The following is a 17,746-nucleotide window of genomic DNA, read 5'->3' on the forward strand; positions in this document are numbered from 1 at the left end:
GAGAAAAACAGAATGCTTTCTAACAGGAAAAAAACTAACAGACAAGGGTGTTTTGTTTTTTTAATTTCCCTATCTATTCAATCTGTCAGGACAAGCTTCTTGAATATAATTTGAGATCAGAGGTAACAACCTCCTTGCCGCGTTCTTTTGCCTCCCTTAGCTACGCCACCACCCCTCTCTGCCCAGCGTCGTCGACCCACTGATACAGTATATACTTGTTATCTCCTATCCCTCGCTGCACCTTCCCTCGTCCCCCGCCGCTATCTATCTACCCAATACCCACCTACCCATCTAATATCCTTCCTTCTAGTGGGACTTGCGGCATGTCACAACACGGGTAAAAAAATATAACGAAACCCAGTGAATTGTACCACTAAATGCGATTACTAACGGAGCTGGATTTTAAAATAATTATTAAAACGCATGGGGAGGAGAAAGTAACCTCACCCCCTCCCCATTAAAAGCCACTTCCTCAGCAGCAGGTCAAGGGTGCAACCAGGCAGGCCTTTAGCCCGCTGTTCTGTCGCTCCGGGGACAGACAGGTCGAGCGCGGCACCCACACCCACCCTCTCCTCCTTTTCGAGGCCTCATCCCGGCCCAGGAAACAGCGGGTGCCGTTTCTGGAGGGACGCGGTGCTCTGCCGGAACGCTTCCCCCAGTCCTTCGCTCTCTGTCTCTCTCTGTCTCTCTCATTCACCTTTGCCCGCCGGGCCATGCAGTCCCGGGTGGTATGTCTCGGCGGTGCTGGCGGCGCCGGTGGGGGGGCCGGTGCAGCTCGGAGGGTCCGGCTTCTCCTGCAACAAGTGGCAGCGCGTCCCCGACCGGCTGCTGGTGCAGGAGGCAGCCAGCCACTGCGATGTCATGTCCGAGAGTTGCATGGTGCTGGGACAGCCGAAGGTAATGAAAGAACTGCTTCGGTCCCCACATCAGTCCTCTTTCTCCTCTCCCCCCCTCCCTGCCCCAGTCTTGTCTTTATTGTAGAGTCGACCTCCTTCTCCGTAGCGTCTTGCCTTTAGCAGGAGCAATTACCAGGTCTTCTAAATCTTTTGACATTCAAAGGTCGCCCCGGATCCCCTGCTACCCGAGGAGTAAGAAAAGGGCATCCGGCAAAAGCGGGGGGGGGGGGGGAGATCAGGATGGGGTGGGTAACTGTAGTATCGGAAAGAGAGCAGTTATGGGAGGCGGGGGATTTTTTCCGCCTTACCTACTTGACCTGGCAAGTAGGTAAGGCGTAGTTTGTACCGTTCGCCAAGCTTTATAGAGCGAAGTCGGATAGAGAGGCTGAGGGGAGGGAAGGAAGAAAGAAAGAACCATTGTAGAAATCGGTGGAAGGCTCAAGAGGGAGCCAGGAAAGTGAGGCAAGTAAGGGGGGGGTGAGCAGAGTAATGTAAAGGTAGATACCCTGATGATGGCAGTGCTCTGCTGGCTCAACTAGTCCCTCTTCCCACTTTTTTTTTTTATTTACATAATGTACATAGGCTTTACAAGTTGTTTCAAGGGCATATCTTTGATTTTTTTTTTTAATCATTGACAAAATAATGGAATCTTCATTGCCGGAGGACGGTGTGTTTCTCTGTACCTGGTGCCACCTCCATGCACTGCTCATTGGCTTCCAGGAAACATCTAATTCCCTCCAAATGGTTAGAACAGAATATGGAGAGACAGAATAGTTTCCTGTAGGCAAAAGCGTCAGACAAAGGTGCATTTTATTCCATTCTCTGTTCAGTCTGTATGCAGAACATATTATACAGAAAGTCAGATTAGATTCAGGTGAAGGAGAAGGGGAAATTGGTGGAGGAAACATCAATAATTTAAGATCTGCAGATGACAGCATTTTATTAGCAGAAAGAAGCAATGACTTGAAATGACTTGGTGAAAATGAAAGAAAAAAGTGCCAAAGGAGGACGGCAGTTAAGAAGCCCAAGATCATGACTACAGAAGAACTACATAACTTTAATGTTGAAAATAAAGTAACTGAAATGGAGATTTTTGTATACTTGGTTTGCAGCCAAGAAATCAGAAGACAACCGAGACTCAGAAAGGTAGCAATCAAGTAATTAGAACATCTCATCAAGTATAAGGATGTGTCACTTGAGATGAATACCAGTATCATCCACACTCTTGTATTGTGTGAAAGCTGGATAGTGAAATAAGCTGATGGGGAAGATTGATTGAAATATGGTGCTGGAGGAGAGCTTTGTAGATATTCTGGATTGCCAGACAAATGAAAATATAGATCCTAGATCAAGTCAAGCCAGAACTACAGTATCTCTGGAGGCAAAAAGTAATTAAACTAAAACTGCCCTGCTTTTGACACATTATGAGATGGGAGGATTCTCTGGAAAAGAAGATAATGCTGGAAAAAGTTGAAGGCAGCAAAAAAAGAGGAAGATGGACTGACTTGCTCTTCTCTTCCTTGATCTACTCATTCTTATTCCTTCTAGCCTGTCTGTGGATTTGAGTACTTCTTATCTCTTCAGGTTTCTAGCCAAGCAGTAAATCTTTCTCAGAGAGAGTCTCATGACTGTCATTTTGTTGCCCAACAGTCTCAGTTTTGATCAAAGTCCTTTTAGCATTTACTTCATTGCTGCCTGTTGCTTTTTGAAACTTTCTCCAATAATTTCTGATTCATTTTTGCCACATTAAAAATGATATTAAAGATGGCTAATATATGTAAATAATAAACATGAGGCTACCAGTTGACTTCAGATAAATGTTGTAATTATAATTATTACTATGATAATTATTGTCATGAAGTGACAAAACACAACTTTAATGAAAAGTTGTACAGTATCCTGAAAGAATCAAAAAGATACTGGCTGAAATCTACTAACAGAAAATTATGGCATGCAGGTCTGTAATGTCATAAACCATGGCCATATTTTGGTAATTAAAAGTTTCCTATCTTCTCTTCCCCCCAGGTTCGAAGCTCCCATATAAACTCTTTGGTGCTGGAGAAGCCTTTTGGGACTGAAGGATGGGGACAAGAAATCTGAAAATTGTTGCCCTCGTGGCATTGGTGTGGCAGCTGGCATTAGCAGCTGCATTTTTCAGATGTTTCAGACCTCTTGCCCCCATTTTGGTGTCCCCAAAGGCTTCCAAGGATATAAGGGAGCCTAGGAAGCTGGGGGGGGGGCAGATAGGAAACATTTAATTTGCAAAATACAACAGTAACTGATGATCTCATCACCCTTACATAGCATAACTTGTCATTACTAGAGATGGTCACGAACCGCTGTTTTGGTGGTTCATGGAGGTTCAGCCAGTGGCCAAACAGGTGTTCTGCGGTTTGATGAGCTGCTCCCTACACGGGCACCTACTCAAAAGCAGTGCCCTGGCTTCCCTGCCCTGCCTCCTCTGGTCACTGTCTCTGAGTGGGTGCCTACTGGAGGAGGCGGTGTGCTGGATGGCAGAATACCTGTTTGGCTGTTGACCGAACTAGCATAAACCATCAAACTGGTGGGTCCTGGCCATTTCTAGTCATTACTCTACAGTATTTCAGCCACTATGTATGTGGATTTATAATGAAATCTAACAAGTTTTAGATTAGTATGTGTAAGAATAATTTTTTCTATTTATCACTCCAAAATCCAATGACTGAATTTTATTTTTGACGCTGATAAGTGAACATTACACATACCTCTCCTTTTTATCTTTGTTTCTTCTATTTCCTTCGGCCCGTCTGCTACTGAATTATATGGCTTCCCATTTCATTCTTCAAGGGAGTTCTTCATTTTAACATTATTTCAACGAAGCTAGTCTGTTTCTGATTCCTTGAAGTGATTTTATTAGTGTCATTTTGTACTGTTTTCACTCATACCTTTACTATTAGATTACAGAACCGGGTGCTGAACATTCAGCCTGTAGGCTCACCTCACAAGCCCCAAGAGGCCAGTTGTGGTCCCAGCACCCCCACATCCCACAAAAAAGGTTATATATTAAAAAAAGAAAAGAAAAATGGCCCAGAAAAATCTCCTTATGTTCTCTGGGGAGCAGCCTTCCTCTGTTTTGAGAAGCACCCATGGGGCCACCTATACCACCAGTTGTTGTTGTTGTTGTTGTTGTTGTTGTTGTTGTTGTTGTTGTTGTTGTTGTTTTAAACTGCTGGCCACTGGGCACCATGAGGGAGCTTTTTCATTTAAAAATGCCATCCTGTTTTTTTAAGTGTCCCCCTCACTGAGGAGTGAGAGTTGCAGGAGCAGGTGAGGCCCTCCAAGGTTTATGAATGGTCATATGCAGCCTATGGAGAGTGACTATGCCATTTACAGAATGTGTGATTATGTCACCTCTAGCCGAGCTGGTCACAACTGGTTTTGCTCACTAATGGACATGAGATAATACTGTAGGTACTAACCTGAGCAAAACGTGAAGGATCAGATAGCTTGCCCCAGAAATTTGATTTTCTTCATCCAGCATTGTAAAATGTAAAAATATAATAGCTAAATAACTGACTAATTTCTGCCTCTCTAGAACTAGTCCCCAAATTGCTGCCTTATCCTTAAAAACAAGTTTGCTCTTGGAACTACAAAGTTATGCTGTATATTATTGCAATATATATACAGTGGTGCCTCACTAGACGATGATAATCCATTCCACTGAAATTGCTGTTTAGCAAAATCATTGTCTAGTGAAAAACATTTCCCTATTGGAATGCATTGAAACCTGATTAATGCGTTCCAGTGGGGAAGAATCGTCATTGTCTAGCGAAGATCGGCCATAGGAAAGCCGCTTTGCGAACCACCAATCAGCTGTTTAAATAGCTGTCTTGCGAAGCTTAGGTCCCAAAAACATCCGTTTTGCGAGCACGGAGAGAGCTGTCAAAATCGTTGTCTAGCGAAAATTGGTTTGCGAAGCAGGGACCAAACATTGTCCAGCAAAATTCCCCCATAGGAATCACTGTTTTGCAAATCGCTGTAGTGATTGCAAAAAGTCAATGTCTAGCGAAAAAACTGTCATGCAGGGTAACTGTCTAGTGAGGCACCACTGTACTATATATGAACAAAATCCAGGAATATGGGGATCTCGTCGACATTTCTGGAGCATTTAAAAATGTTATTGTTGACAGATTGGATGAATGATTAGCCTTTTTGGAGTTGTAAATGCAATAAGATTTAGTGAGATATTTGTTTATTGTTACCTTCTTTTCAGAAGTATTTCTTGAATCTGTAAAGGCCATGAGTTTATCTTGGGGGTGGAGTGGGAAGATATACAACTTTCTTGTTATTCTGTACAAAGGTTTCTCATTGCTTTCCCTCAGCCTTGTTAAAAGGGTGCTATAAGAACGTCCCTTATGGAGAAAGGATATGCCCCTGTGGGGAACAAACAGTGGAGTCCTTGGGACACACTATTCTAGAATGTAGCTTATATAGGTCTGAACATATCCGTTACTTCCACCCAATAATGTGTAAATGTACTAGTATACCTCCCACAGACTACCTGAAGTTTCTGCTGTCTGGAGAGAACCAATTAATAACACAGTCGGTGGCTGAGTTTTTATTCTCATTTTTAAGAATTCGTAAAATGCTATAAGACAACCACATGACTCAAGTTTTATACTGCTGATATGTTCTAACAACTTACTTATTCTGTATATCTTATATAATGTTTTTGTCTTTGAATTTTTGGGTCTATGACTGTATAATAATAAAACTCAAACTCAAACTCATTGCAGTCATAAAAAAGAACAAGGTTATAATTACATCCCTTGTTTGAATACTGTAGTGCATAGAAAAAATAATAGAGAATCAAAACATTATTATTATTATTGTTGTTGTTGTTGTTGTTGTTGTTGTTGTTGTTGTTGTTGTTGTTGTTGTTGTTGTTGTTATTATTATTATTATTATTTTGGACTGTTGTGACATTTGCCCTCTCTGCTGTCTGGGAGTCACAGTCCAGTGACTATGCTGGATTGTGATGCCCAGCTTTGAGCAACAGAAAATGCGATTCATGCAGTTTGACAGAGCACACATCTCTGTGTTTGTAGTGTTAGAATTGGAAGTGGTTTGTAATGTAGTTTTCAGGCAATAATCAGTGACAAATATCTTTTTTTAAATTTTCAGGTGGTACTGTTACCATTGGAGATGTGTCGTACAAACTCAAAACTCCAAGAAATCCAGAACTTGTCCCAGTGAATTACAGTAAGAAAATACATTCTTCTAAATTCGGGCTTAAAGTATCCGGTTAGTCTGTGCAAGCATATCAGTCAAACTCCAAAGAAACAAAACAAGACAAAAACATGCGGCACCTTAAAAACTATTATATTTTAAAGTGAGCTTTCGTAGATCATGTCCACTTCTTCAGACATATGGAAAAAATGAAATGCAGAATGAAATACAGAAATCACGATAACTACAATCGTTGGTCTTTAAGGTGTCACATGTTGTCTTTTTCTGTTTTGTTTTGCCTGATAGGCTTAAGGTAATCCAGTGAAACAAGTTCCAAAACAGAGAACCTCATTCTGCAGGTTAACCTGTGAGCTTCTTCATAAACCTTGCTTTGTTGCTGTCCAGGAAGCCCTCTGCTCTTATTTCTGAGAGTTGTGAGGAGAGAAGAGCTGGAAATTTCCTGCTTAGAGTCAATTAAAGAGAATCTCTCTTCAGCCCTGTGCAGAGGTGTTCCTACTTACCTTTGCACACTACACTTAAATACAAGAATGGCTCTTTTAATGCAATTTTAAAAAAATAGTGTTTACTAGTTTTTTCATTGCCACGGAGTAGAGATAGGAAGAGAAGCAGAAAAAGCTTTGAGGGGTGGAATCAAAATCTGGGAGGAGTAGGATTTTTTTCCCTTACTTTTGTTTGACTTCCATAATGATCTGTGCAGTCCTTGATAACCTGCGCGCAAGTACTGTTAAACTATAAGTTCAGCTAGTCATTTTTAGGAAGCCGTATGGCAAACCTTCCTACGTTTTCATTCCTCTAAATAAGTGAAATAGTGAAGTTCTGTGGGAACTAAGTCAAGTAATAAAATCCTCCAGGGTAAATAATCTTTACAAAAATGAGTAGGAGAGTATAAGTGCATTTGATTGCACTCATTTCTAGAGGGGCTGAACCCCTCAGCCTTTGGAGCATTAATGTATGCTATGTAACATTTATATTCTGTTCTACATGACAGCTTGTTTTGCATTCTTGAATTTTGTTTCTATTTTTAGGCATCTGTTAAGTCTGATCCAATTTCTTTTCTCTAAGTCATAACTAAAAATAAAAGTAGCTAAACTTAAGTATTCTGAAATGTATCAGTAATATTTGGTTACATAGTAAGAAAACTTTTCTTGGACTCTAATACAATAGGGGACTACTTTTGAAGGTAGTTTGCAAACTGCAGTTGCTTCCACAAGAAGCTACCCCGCTTCTTTACAAACTGAGACTAAGTGGTACAATCACACTGTTTCTCATTGTGTTTCTGGTTCTATTATAGCAGTGTTCCCCAACCTTTTTCGGTCCGCGGACCGGCTGGGGAAAGCGGGGCACCCCCGTGCACACGCTCTCTTGCATGGGCGGGCGTGTGCCCACACAAGCGCCACACCGCCATTTGCACATGCGCACAGGTGCCCATGGGCCCCGCACAGGTGCATGCCACCATTTGCGCATGCACACGACCACTCCTGTGCATGCGCAAATGGCAGTGGGGGACCGCGCACGGCCGTGCACATGCACAAATGGCGGCATGGCGCTCGTGTGGGCAAGCCAGAGCATGTGTGCAGGTGCAAACGGGCAGTGCAGGGGTGCGTGTGCACAGGGGGCAGGGGTAGGTCTCTGGCCCAGGCCAGGGACCGGGCCGAGAACCGGCAGCTGGGGATCGCTGTATTAGAGAATTCTTGTCTGGTGCTGGTTCTTTAGAGCATTTATGGTTTTGCATGAGGATGTTTCAAGGACCACCTCCTTCTACATGTACTTTCTCTTACTTTAAGAACTTCAATAAAGTGTCTTCTCTTAGTATCCTCATTACCTGGCAAGAGGCAATTGGCTAAAAGCAAGGTGGATTTAAATTTTAAAAATCAGATATTTTGATGATTTAAATAATTTTTTAATTTAAATTCTGATTTAAATCAATTTTATTTAATTTTTAAATTATTGATTAATATTTTTCTTTATAAATTGTTTTTACTTTGAAACCCTATAAAACACCACCTAGAACCTAAAGACACCAAATTCATGGGGAAGCTTTCCTTGATTCTTCTCTTCAAACCATGCAAGTTTGGATTTAAAACATTCAAGTTATACACCCATAAGGAGCCCCTCCCCCAGGAAAGTTTCCCCAAGGCACCTAGAAGCACCAAAAACACAGAGGCCTATACTGACTCTCCTCTACAATCCCACCAAGTTTGGTGAAGATTGGGTTTCAGACATCCAAGTTATATATCCACAAAGTAGGTTCCCTAAGGAAAGTGCCTTATCAGTTGCGTACTGTGTAATACAACTTAGTATGCAATTGTTAACCTCTATAGTGATTTTTTAACTTGAGGCAGTTTACCTCTAAAAGTCATGCCATTTGGCCAGTATTAGTAGGCACAAGGATTTGGGCCACTGTCTTATTTTCTCAAGTCTTTTAGTCATAAATAGGATTTCATACTGTTTCATGCTACTTGAAAAACACTAATTATTGGTTTTATGCTGGTAGTAATTTCAGCTCAATAAGTGCTTCTACATCGTGTCTTATTTTAAATGGTTCTGAGAATTTTTTTAAGGGGCAGTACACCCAATATAGTCTTAATGAGTAGCCACCCCAAGAGAGACTCATCAATCCTCTACGAGAGGTAGGGCCTTCTTTGTGGTGGCTCCATCTCAGTGGAACCAGCTCCTGGAGGAGCTTTGCCTGGCCTCCTCCGTGGTGACAATTAAAAGGCAACGAAACGCATGGCTCTTTAGAGAGGCCTTCCACTCTGACCTTAGTTGAGCCGAGGTAGTCTTACATCTCCGTGTTGCTATTTCCCCCACCCCCCGTTTTTATACAGTTTTATTAATGCTCTGGTGCCCTCTGTTTTTACATGGTTAGGTGTTTATGGTTTTTATCATATCAGCTATTTGACTGTCTGTGAGAACGAGATAGATGTTGGGAGTGCGCAATCTCCTCATATAAAAGAATGTGTAACCAAGCAATCAAAAGAGGAAACAGAAGGGGTGATTGATAAAGTGAAGGAGGAAATGGGGATGAAGACAGAGATTTGTTTGGTGGAGGAAGAAAAAGGAAAGAAGGGAAGGAGCTAATATGACCAGTTTGGGAGGAGGATAAAAAGGATGAGGGAGAGAAGCGAGTTTTCAGAATTCCATAGGAAATGAAAGGAGGAGGAGGAGGAGAATATAAGAGAGTGTATGAACTCCTACAGGATTTCCCCAATTTGAAGGTGGGCGGACTGTTGCCGGACCCAGCCTTAAAGAAGGAAGGAGTGACCGTGACCGAGACCACAGAATGGACAGTGGTAGTGTTCCCGAGGGGCCAGGGTCACTCGAGGAAGGTGATCCTTCCTGACGCGTCGTTCAGTCAACCACCACTCGAGGGGGACTCTACACGCCACCCGTGTTGTGGCACGATCTGTGTGGTGAAGAGTGTGCCTTTAAGGAAGCTGTCGGACGAGGAGCGCTTTGGACCGCTGCCACAGTAAAAAGTGACAATTCTTTTCTAAACACGTTTCAGGAATCTTATGGACATCTCCCTGAGTTAAGTTGTTTCTTTCCCCCTTACCTTCTGTATAAAACATCTTTTCTTATTCTGTGTTTTGGCTCCAAACGGTGGCTCTTTTCTTTATGTAGGGCAGGGGTCAGGGAACTTTTTTACCTCCCCCCCCCCAAATTTATATACGCCCACATTATCCCCTTGATTCAAAAAGAAGGAAATCATACATTATTTGAATTAAAAATATTATTGAATCTACTCAAGCTGTGTACCGAACTAGCAGGATGCACCAAATTTGATAAAGATGTGCACTATTTTTGCTGAAACACATTGCACTCCAGCCATGGTGTGGTATAGGGAGTAGTAAGGTGTCCAACGTGCCTAGCAAATTGCATTAAATTTTTGCTAGCTCGCAGATCATTTAATCATCATCAGTGGCTGCCAGAGTGGTGCTAGCAATGACATGCTTGCTAGAGACAGCCAACGCAGAATTGGGAGGGGGGCTTTCCCTACCACTGTAATCATTCTGTGTGTGGTGTGCAAAAAGGAACAAACCAGGCTAAAGGTCATGTCACACACCCTGGTGCCACAGCCCAATATCAAAGGACCAGTGTGCTTTTTTATCATCATCAATGGAAAACTCAGCAGTGGCCAGAGAATGGAAAAGATCAGTCTACATCCCAATCCCAAAGAAGGGCAGTGCCAAAGAATGCTCCAACTACCATACAATTGCGCTCATTTCACACGCTAGCAAGGTTATGCTCAGAATCCTACAAGGCAGGCTTCAGCAGTACCTCCCAGAAGTACAAGCTGGATTTCGAAGGGACAGAGGAACTAGAGACCAAATTGCTAACATGTGCTGGATTATGGAGAAAGCCAGAGAGTTCCAGAAAAACATCTACTTCTGCTTCATTGACTATGCAGAAGCATGGCAGAAAGTGAGGAGGACTTAAAGAACCTCTTAATGAGGGTGAAAGAGGAGAGTGCAAAAATGGTCTGAAGCTCAACATCCAAAAAACTAAGATCATGGCCACTGGTCCCATCACCTCCTGGTAAATAGAAGGGGAAGATATGGAGGCAGTGACAGATTTTACTTTCTTGGGCTCCATGATCACTGCAGAGGGTGACAGCACCCACGAGATTCAAAGATGTCTGATTCTTGGAAGGAAAGCAATGATAAACCTAGACAGCACCTTAAAAAGCCACCCTTTCCCCCCGCCTTAATTCAAAGTTTTTCTTTTGCTTGCCTTTTCATTTTCAGTTTTGAGTCAGTCTGTCTGTCTGTCTGTCTGTCTGTCTGTCTGTCTGTCTCTCTCTCTCTCTCTCACACACACACACATCCATCCACCCACCCTCCCTCCCTCCATTTCCTCCCTCCCTCCATTTTCTCCCTCCATTTTGTACATTTAAATAAGCTTGATGAAGTCCTTGGTCTCTCGCACCTTTCTTCTCTCCTTTCCCTTGCTTGCTCCTTGATCCTCTCCCTCCTCCTGCTTGTTTCCAGTCATTTCTGGAGGAAGCAGTCATTCAGAAGCCCCGGATTGATGGATTGCCTGGTCTAATCCCCAGCTGTAACCAATTAGGCTTATCTCCGATCTCTAAAAGAAGGGAGGATTTACCAGTGCCCTGCTGCAACGAAGGAAGTAACAGGAAGAGGTGGCTTACAGTTTGATGTTTGGCTGCAGAGGGTGGGGGTGGGGGTGGGGGTGGGAGGGAGGGAGGGAGGGAGCAGTCTGCTCATTACCCCAGGATTTTAACTTTTACCCAATTTGGGGTAATTTATCCCTGTTCCCTGACCTATGATGTAGGGGATATGTGTGCATTTGGGATTGAAGTTATTATACAGTGTTCAGCCTTTCTGTGGCATATTATTAGTGTCTGGCATGATATTGGGCCATTTCCTGGTTTTTTGAATCGTGGGTACAGAAGCACAATATCCCACATTCATAAACTGGAGGTTTTTTGAAAAATTGAATTGTTTCTTAGTTCTCCCTGTGTCCAATTTTAGTTGTATGTTTGTGGGACTATGAGCTTGTTTATTACACAAACACATTGAGTTATATAAATAATAAATAAATAGTTTGCGTTGTTTAATTGATATCTTACCTTCCCTGATGAAGATGGCATGGGATATTACCATCAAAAGCTTTGACTTTTTAAACAGTAAACATGTATTGACACAACTGGAAACCTGTGAGCTGTTTTTATACATAGTAATTGTTTGTTTCCAATTTCTTCATGCCATATGTTGAAAGTTGTAATTCAAGAGAAGAAAAATCACAGGACAAAAATCTAAAGAGAGAAGTGTCCTTTGAGATAAAATATGTATAAAACCCATCTTAACGGACTCAGTATTTATATTACCATATTTGGTGATTAGAGACACTCATTCATTATAATGTCTGTGCCCCACCAGCCTCCTGCCCCGAAGAGTTGACAGCAGCCAACTTCTCTGGCAAGGAATCCCTGGGCTCAGTCTCAGGTATCAGGAATAGAGGAGCTTTATTCAGAGTTACAACCCACTTGTGCAGAGTCCATTTCCCCATTGGAGCAGAGTGTTGAGGGGTAATCAGCGGTTCCTGTGTCCCCTCCCCTAATATAGGGTCCTCAGTTACCTCAGTGAGCTCTCCCAAAGTCCAAGTCAAGCAGGGTGGGATTTGACACATCTCAAGGAAACTTTGTACAGTCCCCAGCAAGAGTTCTAGTTAAACAGCCCATTCCTTCTCCCTCCACCTTTCCTGTTCAGGATGATGGATGGGTGGAAAGTCCACTATCAGTTAGCAGCTGCCTGTCTGGCTTGAGAGAAACACACCACCTCTTCTTCCTCATCAGCCCTGGTCAGCAACAGCAATTCTGCCTCTATATCCACCCAAAATTAATCTTTCTCTTGTTCTTCAACCAAAGACCACCCTGGCTTTTATCTGCTTCCAAGCTGCCTCTGCCAGGTGCTCATCATCAAGCTAATTCTTGCCCATCACCTGTTCTCACTTTTCCCTTCTCTTTAGCATTCTTCTCTTTCTTACCTTTCCTAGCCTGCTTAAAGAGGCCAGACAGCTCTTCATGAGTTTACCAGCTATCCGGCAGGCTTATCCTCTCACACCATGTTGTTCTTGCTTGTTATCTATTACCTGGGATTTAGACACCATCATTGTCATTGCTTATAGAACAATGTTTCCTGGAAGGGGAACTGAATACCAATACTGAGGGTCTTAAAGTTCATTGCCAGGTGTGAAATGCTGCTCTATCAACAACTTGTGCCCAGAAAAAAATCTCTTCGTGAAAAATACAGTCTCTTACAGCAATTGGCCCATGTAGTCCCACTCTTACACCTGAAGAAGTGGATTTGTCCAGAAAAGCTCACATTAAAGTATAGTAACGGTAAAGGTAAAATATGGGACGTGGTGGCACTGTAGGCTAAACCGCAGAAGCCTATGCTGCAGGATCAGAAGACCAGCAGTCATAAGATCGAATCCATGCAACAGAATGAGCTCCCGTCGCTTTGTCCCAGCTCCTCGCCAACCTAGCAGTTCGAAAGCATGTGAATGCGAGTAGATAAATAGGTACCACCTCGGTGGGAAGGTTAAACGGCGTTCCCTAGTCATGCTGGCCATGTGACAATGGAAACTGTCTTCAGACAAGCGCTGGCTCTATGGCTTGAAAACGGGATGAGCACCGCCCCCTAGAGTCAGACATGACTGGACTAAAAATGTCAAGGGGAACCTTTACCTTTACCTTTATCTAAAGGTAAAGGTTCCCTTTGACAAATGTCCAGTCATGTCCGACTCTAGGGGGCAGTGCTCATCCCTGTTTCCAAGCCATAGAGCCAGCGTTTTGTCCGTACTGTAGATAGTTTCTGCAGTCACGTGGCCAGCATGACTACACACAGAACGCTGTTACCTTCCTACCGAGGTGGTACTTATTTATTTGCTCACATTTTTACATGCTTTCAAACTGCTAGGTTGGCAGGAGTTGGAACAAGTGACGGGAGCTCACGCCATCACATGGATTCGAACTGCTGATCTTTTGACCTTGCAGCACAGAGGCTTTGTGGTTTAACCCGCGGTGCCACCATGTCCCACTTAAAGTATAGTAGTTAGTCTTTAAGGTGCCACAGTGTTTTTTTTAATCTTCTTTTACTATGTTTTTGCCTCATTTTATTGTATGTACCTGTTTTAAAGTGTATCTAATTTTAGTAATAGTGTTAAAGTTGCTACATGTCTACCTAAGTAAACTTCTGGATTAGCAGGTAAAGACATTCCAGAGGCTTCCGGGCATGGTACACTAGGATTTGAATAATAGTATGGATAATATGGGAGAGGAAAGCCACCGTAACTACCCAAGCTGTGTCTAGATCCCTTATTAAGTGTCCTCATTTGCATGAATTGTGGTGAAGGTTGACAAAGAAAACTTGTGTGCAACAGTGAAGTTTGATCAAGAAAGTATAAATTCTTTAATCTCTCTTCCTGAGCCATTAGGGCAGTGATCTCCAAATGTTTTGGGCCCATGGGAACAAATCTTGAAAACCTGTGAGGCCATCACAAAATGATTGTCATGGGGTGTGTCCATTCGGAAAATACAGAGACCTAGAGAGAGATAGGAAAAGATAGAAGCACACAGACCTCAGAGAAAGGATGGAGGGGGAAAAACAGAGAGGCACAGATTTGGGGCTTGGGGGTTGAATCACAAAAAGAAAACAGAAATATGCCCTTTTTCCTCCCTTCTTTTAATTCACTTGCTTTGGTCCATTCTCTTTACATCCCTCAAATTAATGTATAATTTTCATTCCTTTTGGGGTGATCCACCATTAACATTTTTGCATGGCACATTCCTCCTGGTTGCATCACACTCTGCAGGGCTGGTCACCCCAGCCTTGAACAAAAACAGAAGGCTGAGAGAGAAAATGGGAAGGATCATCATTCCTCTTATTTCTTGTTCAACTCTGTGTGTCTTCTCAGACTGAATTATCCTTAAATAATGTTTTCCAGTCCCAGCCAAGAGAGTATATGGAAAATGAAGTGAAAATAATGTCACTCTGATTTTCTCTGTTATCTGTATGTATGTGTCAATACTGATACTCCGTTCTGAACATGAGGATAAAGCTGCTCTCTGAGGGTGTGCCCATGCATGTGAAAATCTTTGTAGGTGGCTGAGGTAGTAGAAAGGCTCTATGGACCATGCTGTGTTTATGAACACCCCACTGGAGACTCCAGGGCTAAAAAACTGGAAGCATCATGTCTGTATAGATTTTACATTATTTCCCTTTTTTTAAAGTACCTTGCATGGTTCAGAATGCTAGACCACTTATAGTAGTAATGTGGGAATGTCAAATCTGAATTTCATTTGCTGATGTAATGCATTTTGTTTTCATATTTAGATTAATCATTTTGAGGTTGAACCCCAGTATATCTAGGAATACCTTTGTTGAGTAGGTTTCATTATTTGTTTCATGTCTGACTGCAAAGTTGACTGAAAAGTAACTTGTAGATTGTAGATACAGTGGGGTCTTGACTTGAGAACTTAATCCGTATTGGAAGGCGGTTCTCAAGTCAAAAAGTTCTCAGGTCAAATCTGCATTTCCCATAGGAATGCATTGAAAACCATTTGATCCGTATCTGCTCTTTTCCGTCCATAGAAACTAATGGGAAGCTGCTGTTCTGCCTTCGACCACTAGAGGGGGATATTTTGCTTCTTTTTTTCTTAGGTCAAGAAAGGTTCAGGCAAGGCAGGGAAAATCCAGTCCAGGCGTTACCAGGCAGTCTGAAGACTCCCAATCCACTCTCTAAACGCTGGGAGGAGTGAGAAAGCAGACAGGCACCCTTTTCACTGGCCAACAGTTAACTGAAAGTTCAAATTTTGCACTTTCCCTGCCTCCCACGTGGGTTTTTTCAGTTCTTAACTCAAATCTAAGTATGTAAGTCAAGTCAATATTTTCCTATGAGAGTGGTTCTTAAGTCAAAATGTTCTTAACTCAAGCCGTTCTTAAGTCAAGACCCCACTGTACAAAAATTTGATCACATGCTGCTGAATTCATTTCAGGAAATACATAATCAGAATTTATTGGTGTTGGGCATTCAGAGGGGAACTAATTCTTGTTTTTGAATTAAATATATATATATATGGTATTTTATTTTACGATCATGAGTATCCTGTGAAGTAGAGTAAACCAGAAGAGAATTACTTGCCCCTGCCCATCTTGTGAACTTCCCTGATAAGCAGAAATTTAAATCTCTTTCTCCAAAATTCAGTCCTAATACTTGAGGCATTAACTACACTGTATTTTGTTAATGTCGTTGTATTCAAGAAATTGATTGTTTTTATGCATCCGTGAAGTAACAACTATATTGGTTTAAATGTTAATCACCACATTCAGCTTCCGACTGGAAAGCACACAACAAAAGTGAACTCATGTAGAATGACGCTAGAATGATAAATTCAGAATCAGAAATCTGGAGTTGGAATAAGAGCAAATTCCAGATTACCTTTTTTCAATTAGTTTCAGACTCTCTGGCTCAATCTGTAGTTCAGCATCTAAGATGGATCATGCAAAAGGACCTTTTGGGTCAGGATGTGTTTCTTATAGGCCCCCCTGGGCCTCTTCGGCGGTCTATTGCCATGCAGTACTTGGTAAGTTTTTTTAAATGTACCTAATTTTCTATAGAGAACTGAAACAAACATTAATAATTTTTACAACAATATTTACCAATCTAACTGAGATGTAGAATATATCCTCAAGGTATATGCTTGGGTTTCTAGTAGAAGACCCTGTAATGTAACTATGTTTATGTTTTAAGATGTTAGTTGAGATCTCTTTTCCAATATGGAAGAACTTAATTCAAACCATGAACACTGTATCTGAATAATTGTTTTTTTTAAATTTACTGATGGCACCAAGTATTTGTATTTTAATACATTCATGTATCGGTGGCTTGGGTACCTGATTGTGAAGCCAAAGGTTGGAAGTTCGATTCCCCACTGTGCCTTTTGGGAGATGAGCTAGCCTTTGTAGCCTTGGGGAGGTATTAATCCAAGGGCACCCCTAGAAGAAGGTAATGATAGCTTATGAGTACTGTATACTCAGAAAGTGTCACTAAAAGTCAGAATTAGCTTGACAGCACATCATCATACCATGCCTTTTTTCTAGGGGGTTTAGAATATTATGCATGGAGCTGACCAGATGTGCTTTCCTTCCATAGATTTGTTGAATCATGTGTCTGGAGATCGTACCTTGCCTGTAGTCTGTCAGATACAGTCAACTTGGATTTGTAGTGTGACTGTAGATACTGTTGACTTATCTGTAATATAAGGTGCTGTGGCCAGTTCAAGAAGTACTGGTGTAGAATGTGCTGTAGTGATCATTACAGAGTAATTCAAAGTACAGTGGTGCCTCGCATAGCGAGGTTAATCCATTCCGGATTAACCTTCGCTATGTGAAAACTTCGTTAAACGGAAAGTAAAAGGCCAAATCGGCTGAAAACTCACTGTTTAGCGAAGTCTTCCCATAGCCGGCAGCCATTTTCACACCCTCCCCTCGCTTACCGAGGGCGCGAAAACGCTGCGCGCGGCCATTTCGGCTGTTCCGGTGGCCATTTTGGATCCGCCGAACAGCTGATCCGCGGGTCGCAAAACGAAGGTCGGTAAGCGAAATGCTTACCGCCCTTCGCTATGCGAGTTTCGCCCATTGGGGCCATCGGCAAGCGATTGCATTAGTGATCGCGGAAACTGCATCGCTATGCGATTTCGTCGTTATACGGTGCGCTCGTTAAGCGAGGCACCACTGTATCCATTCCAGTATAGGTGGAGCACCTCTGCATAGGACTATTCTTATAGGATAACAAAGAGTTCTGGCTTTGCTTTCTTTCTCCCTTCATGAAGAAGGGAACTGAACACATCACGCACTTACAGGGAATGGACGTATGGACCTGTTTCCAAATCTTCATCTGTTCTCCTGCAAGCTTGTATTTTTTTTTTTTACCAAGAGCAAGGCAAATGGCAGCATGGAGATGGAAAGTTACACAGCTGTGTTGAATTACACACATACATGCTCAGAAATCGTGAATCCATTTCCTAAAATAATATAGTAATCTTAGGACTGCAGAGCTGGAAGAGACCCTGTGGGTCATTGAGTTCAACCTCT

At 42.3% G+C, this 17,746-nt stretch overlaps 1 protein-coding gene across 1 annotated transcript in view; it reads left to right on the plus strand.

Moving 5' to 3' along the window:
- The first annotated feature begins 633 nt into the window (after window positions 1–633).
- Window positions 634–17,746, plus strand: part of VWA8 (von Willebrand factor A domain containing 8) — a 187,363-nt gene continuing 170,250 nt past the window's right edge. The window contains exons 1-3 of the mRNA XM_072994764.2: window positions 634–897; window positions 6,060–6,137; window positions 16,106–16,236. Of these exons, the coding sequence (XP_072850865.2) occupies window positions 714–897; window positions 6,060–6,137; window positions 16,106–16,236 (393 nt within the window). The 5' untranslated portion in view covers window positions 634–713. The remainder of the gene's footprint in view (window positions 898–6,059; window positions 6,138–16,105; window positions 16,237–17,746) is intronic.

Source organism: Pogona vitticeps, chromosome 3 (assembly GCF_051106095.1).
Source record: "Pogona vitticeps strain Pit_001003342236 chromosome 3, PviZW2.1, whole genome shotgun sequence".
NCBI lineage: Eukaryota > Metazoa > Chordata > Lepidosauria > Squamata > Agamidae > Pogona > Pogona vitticeps.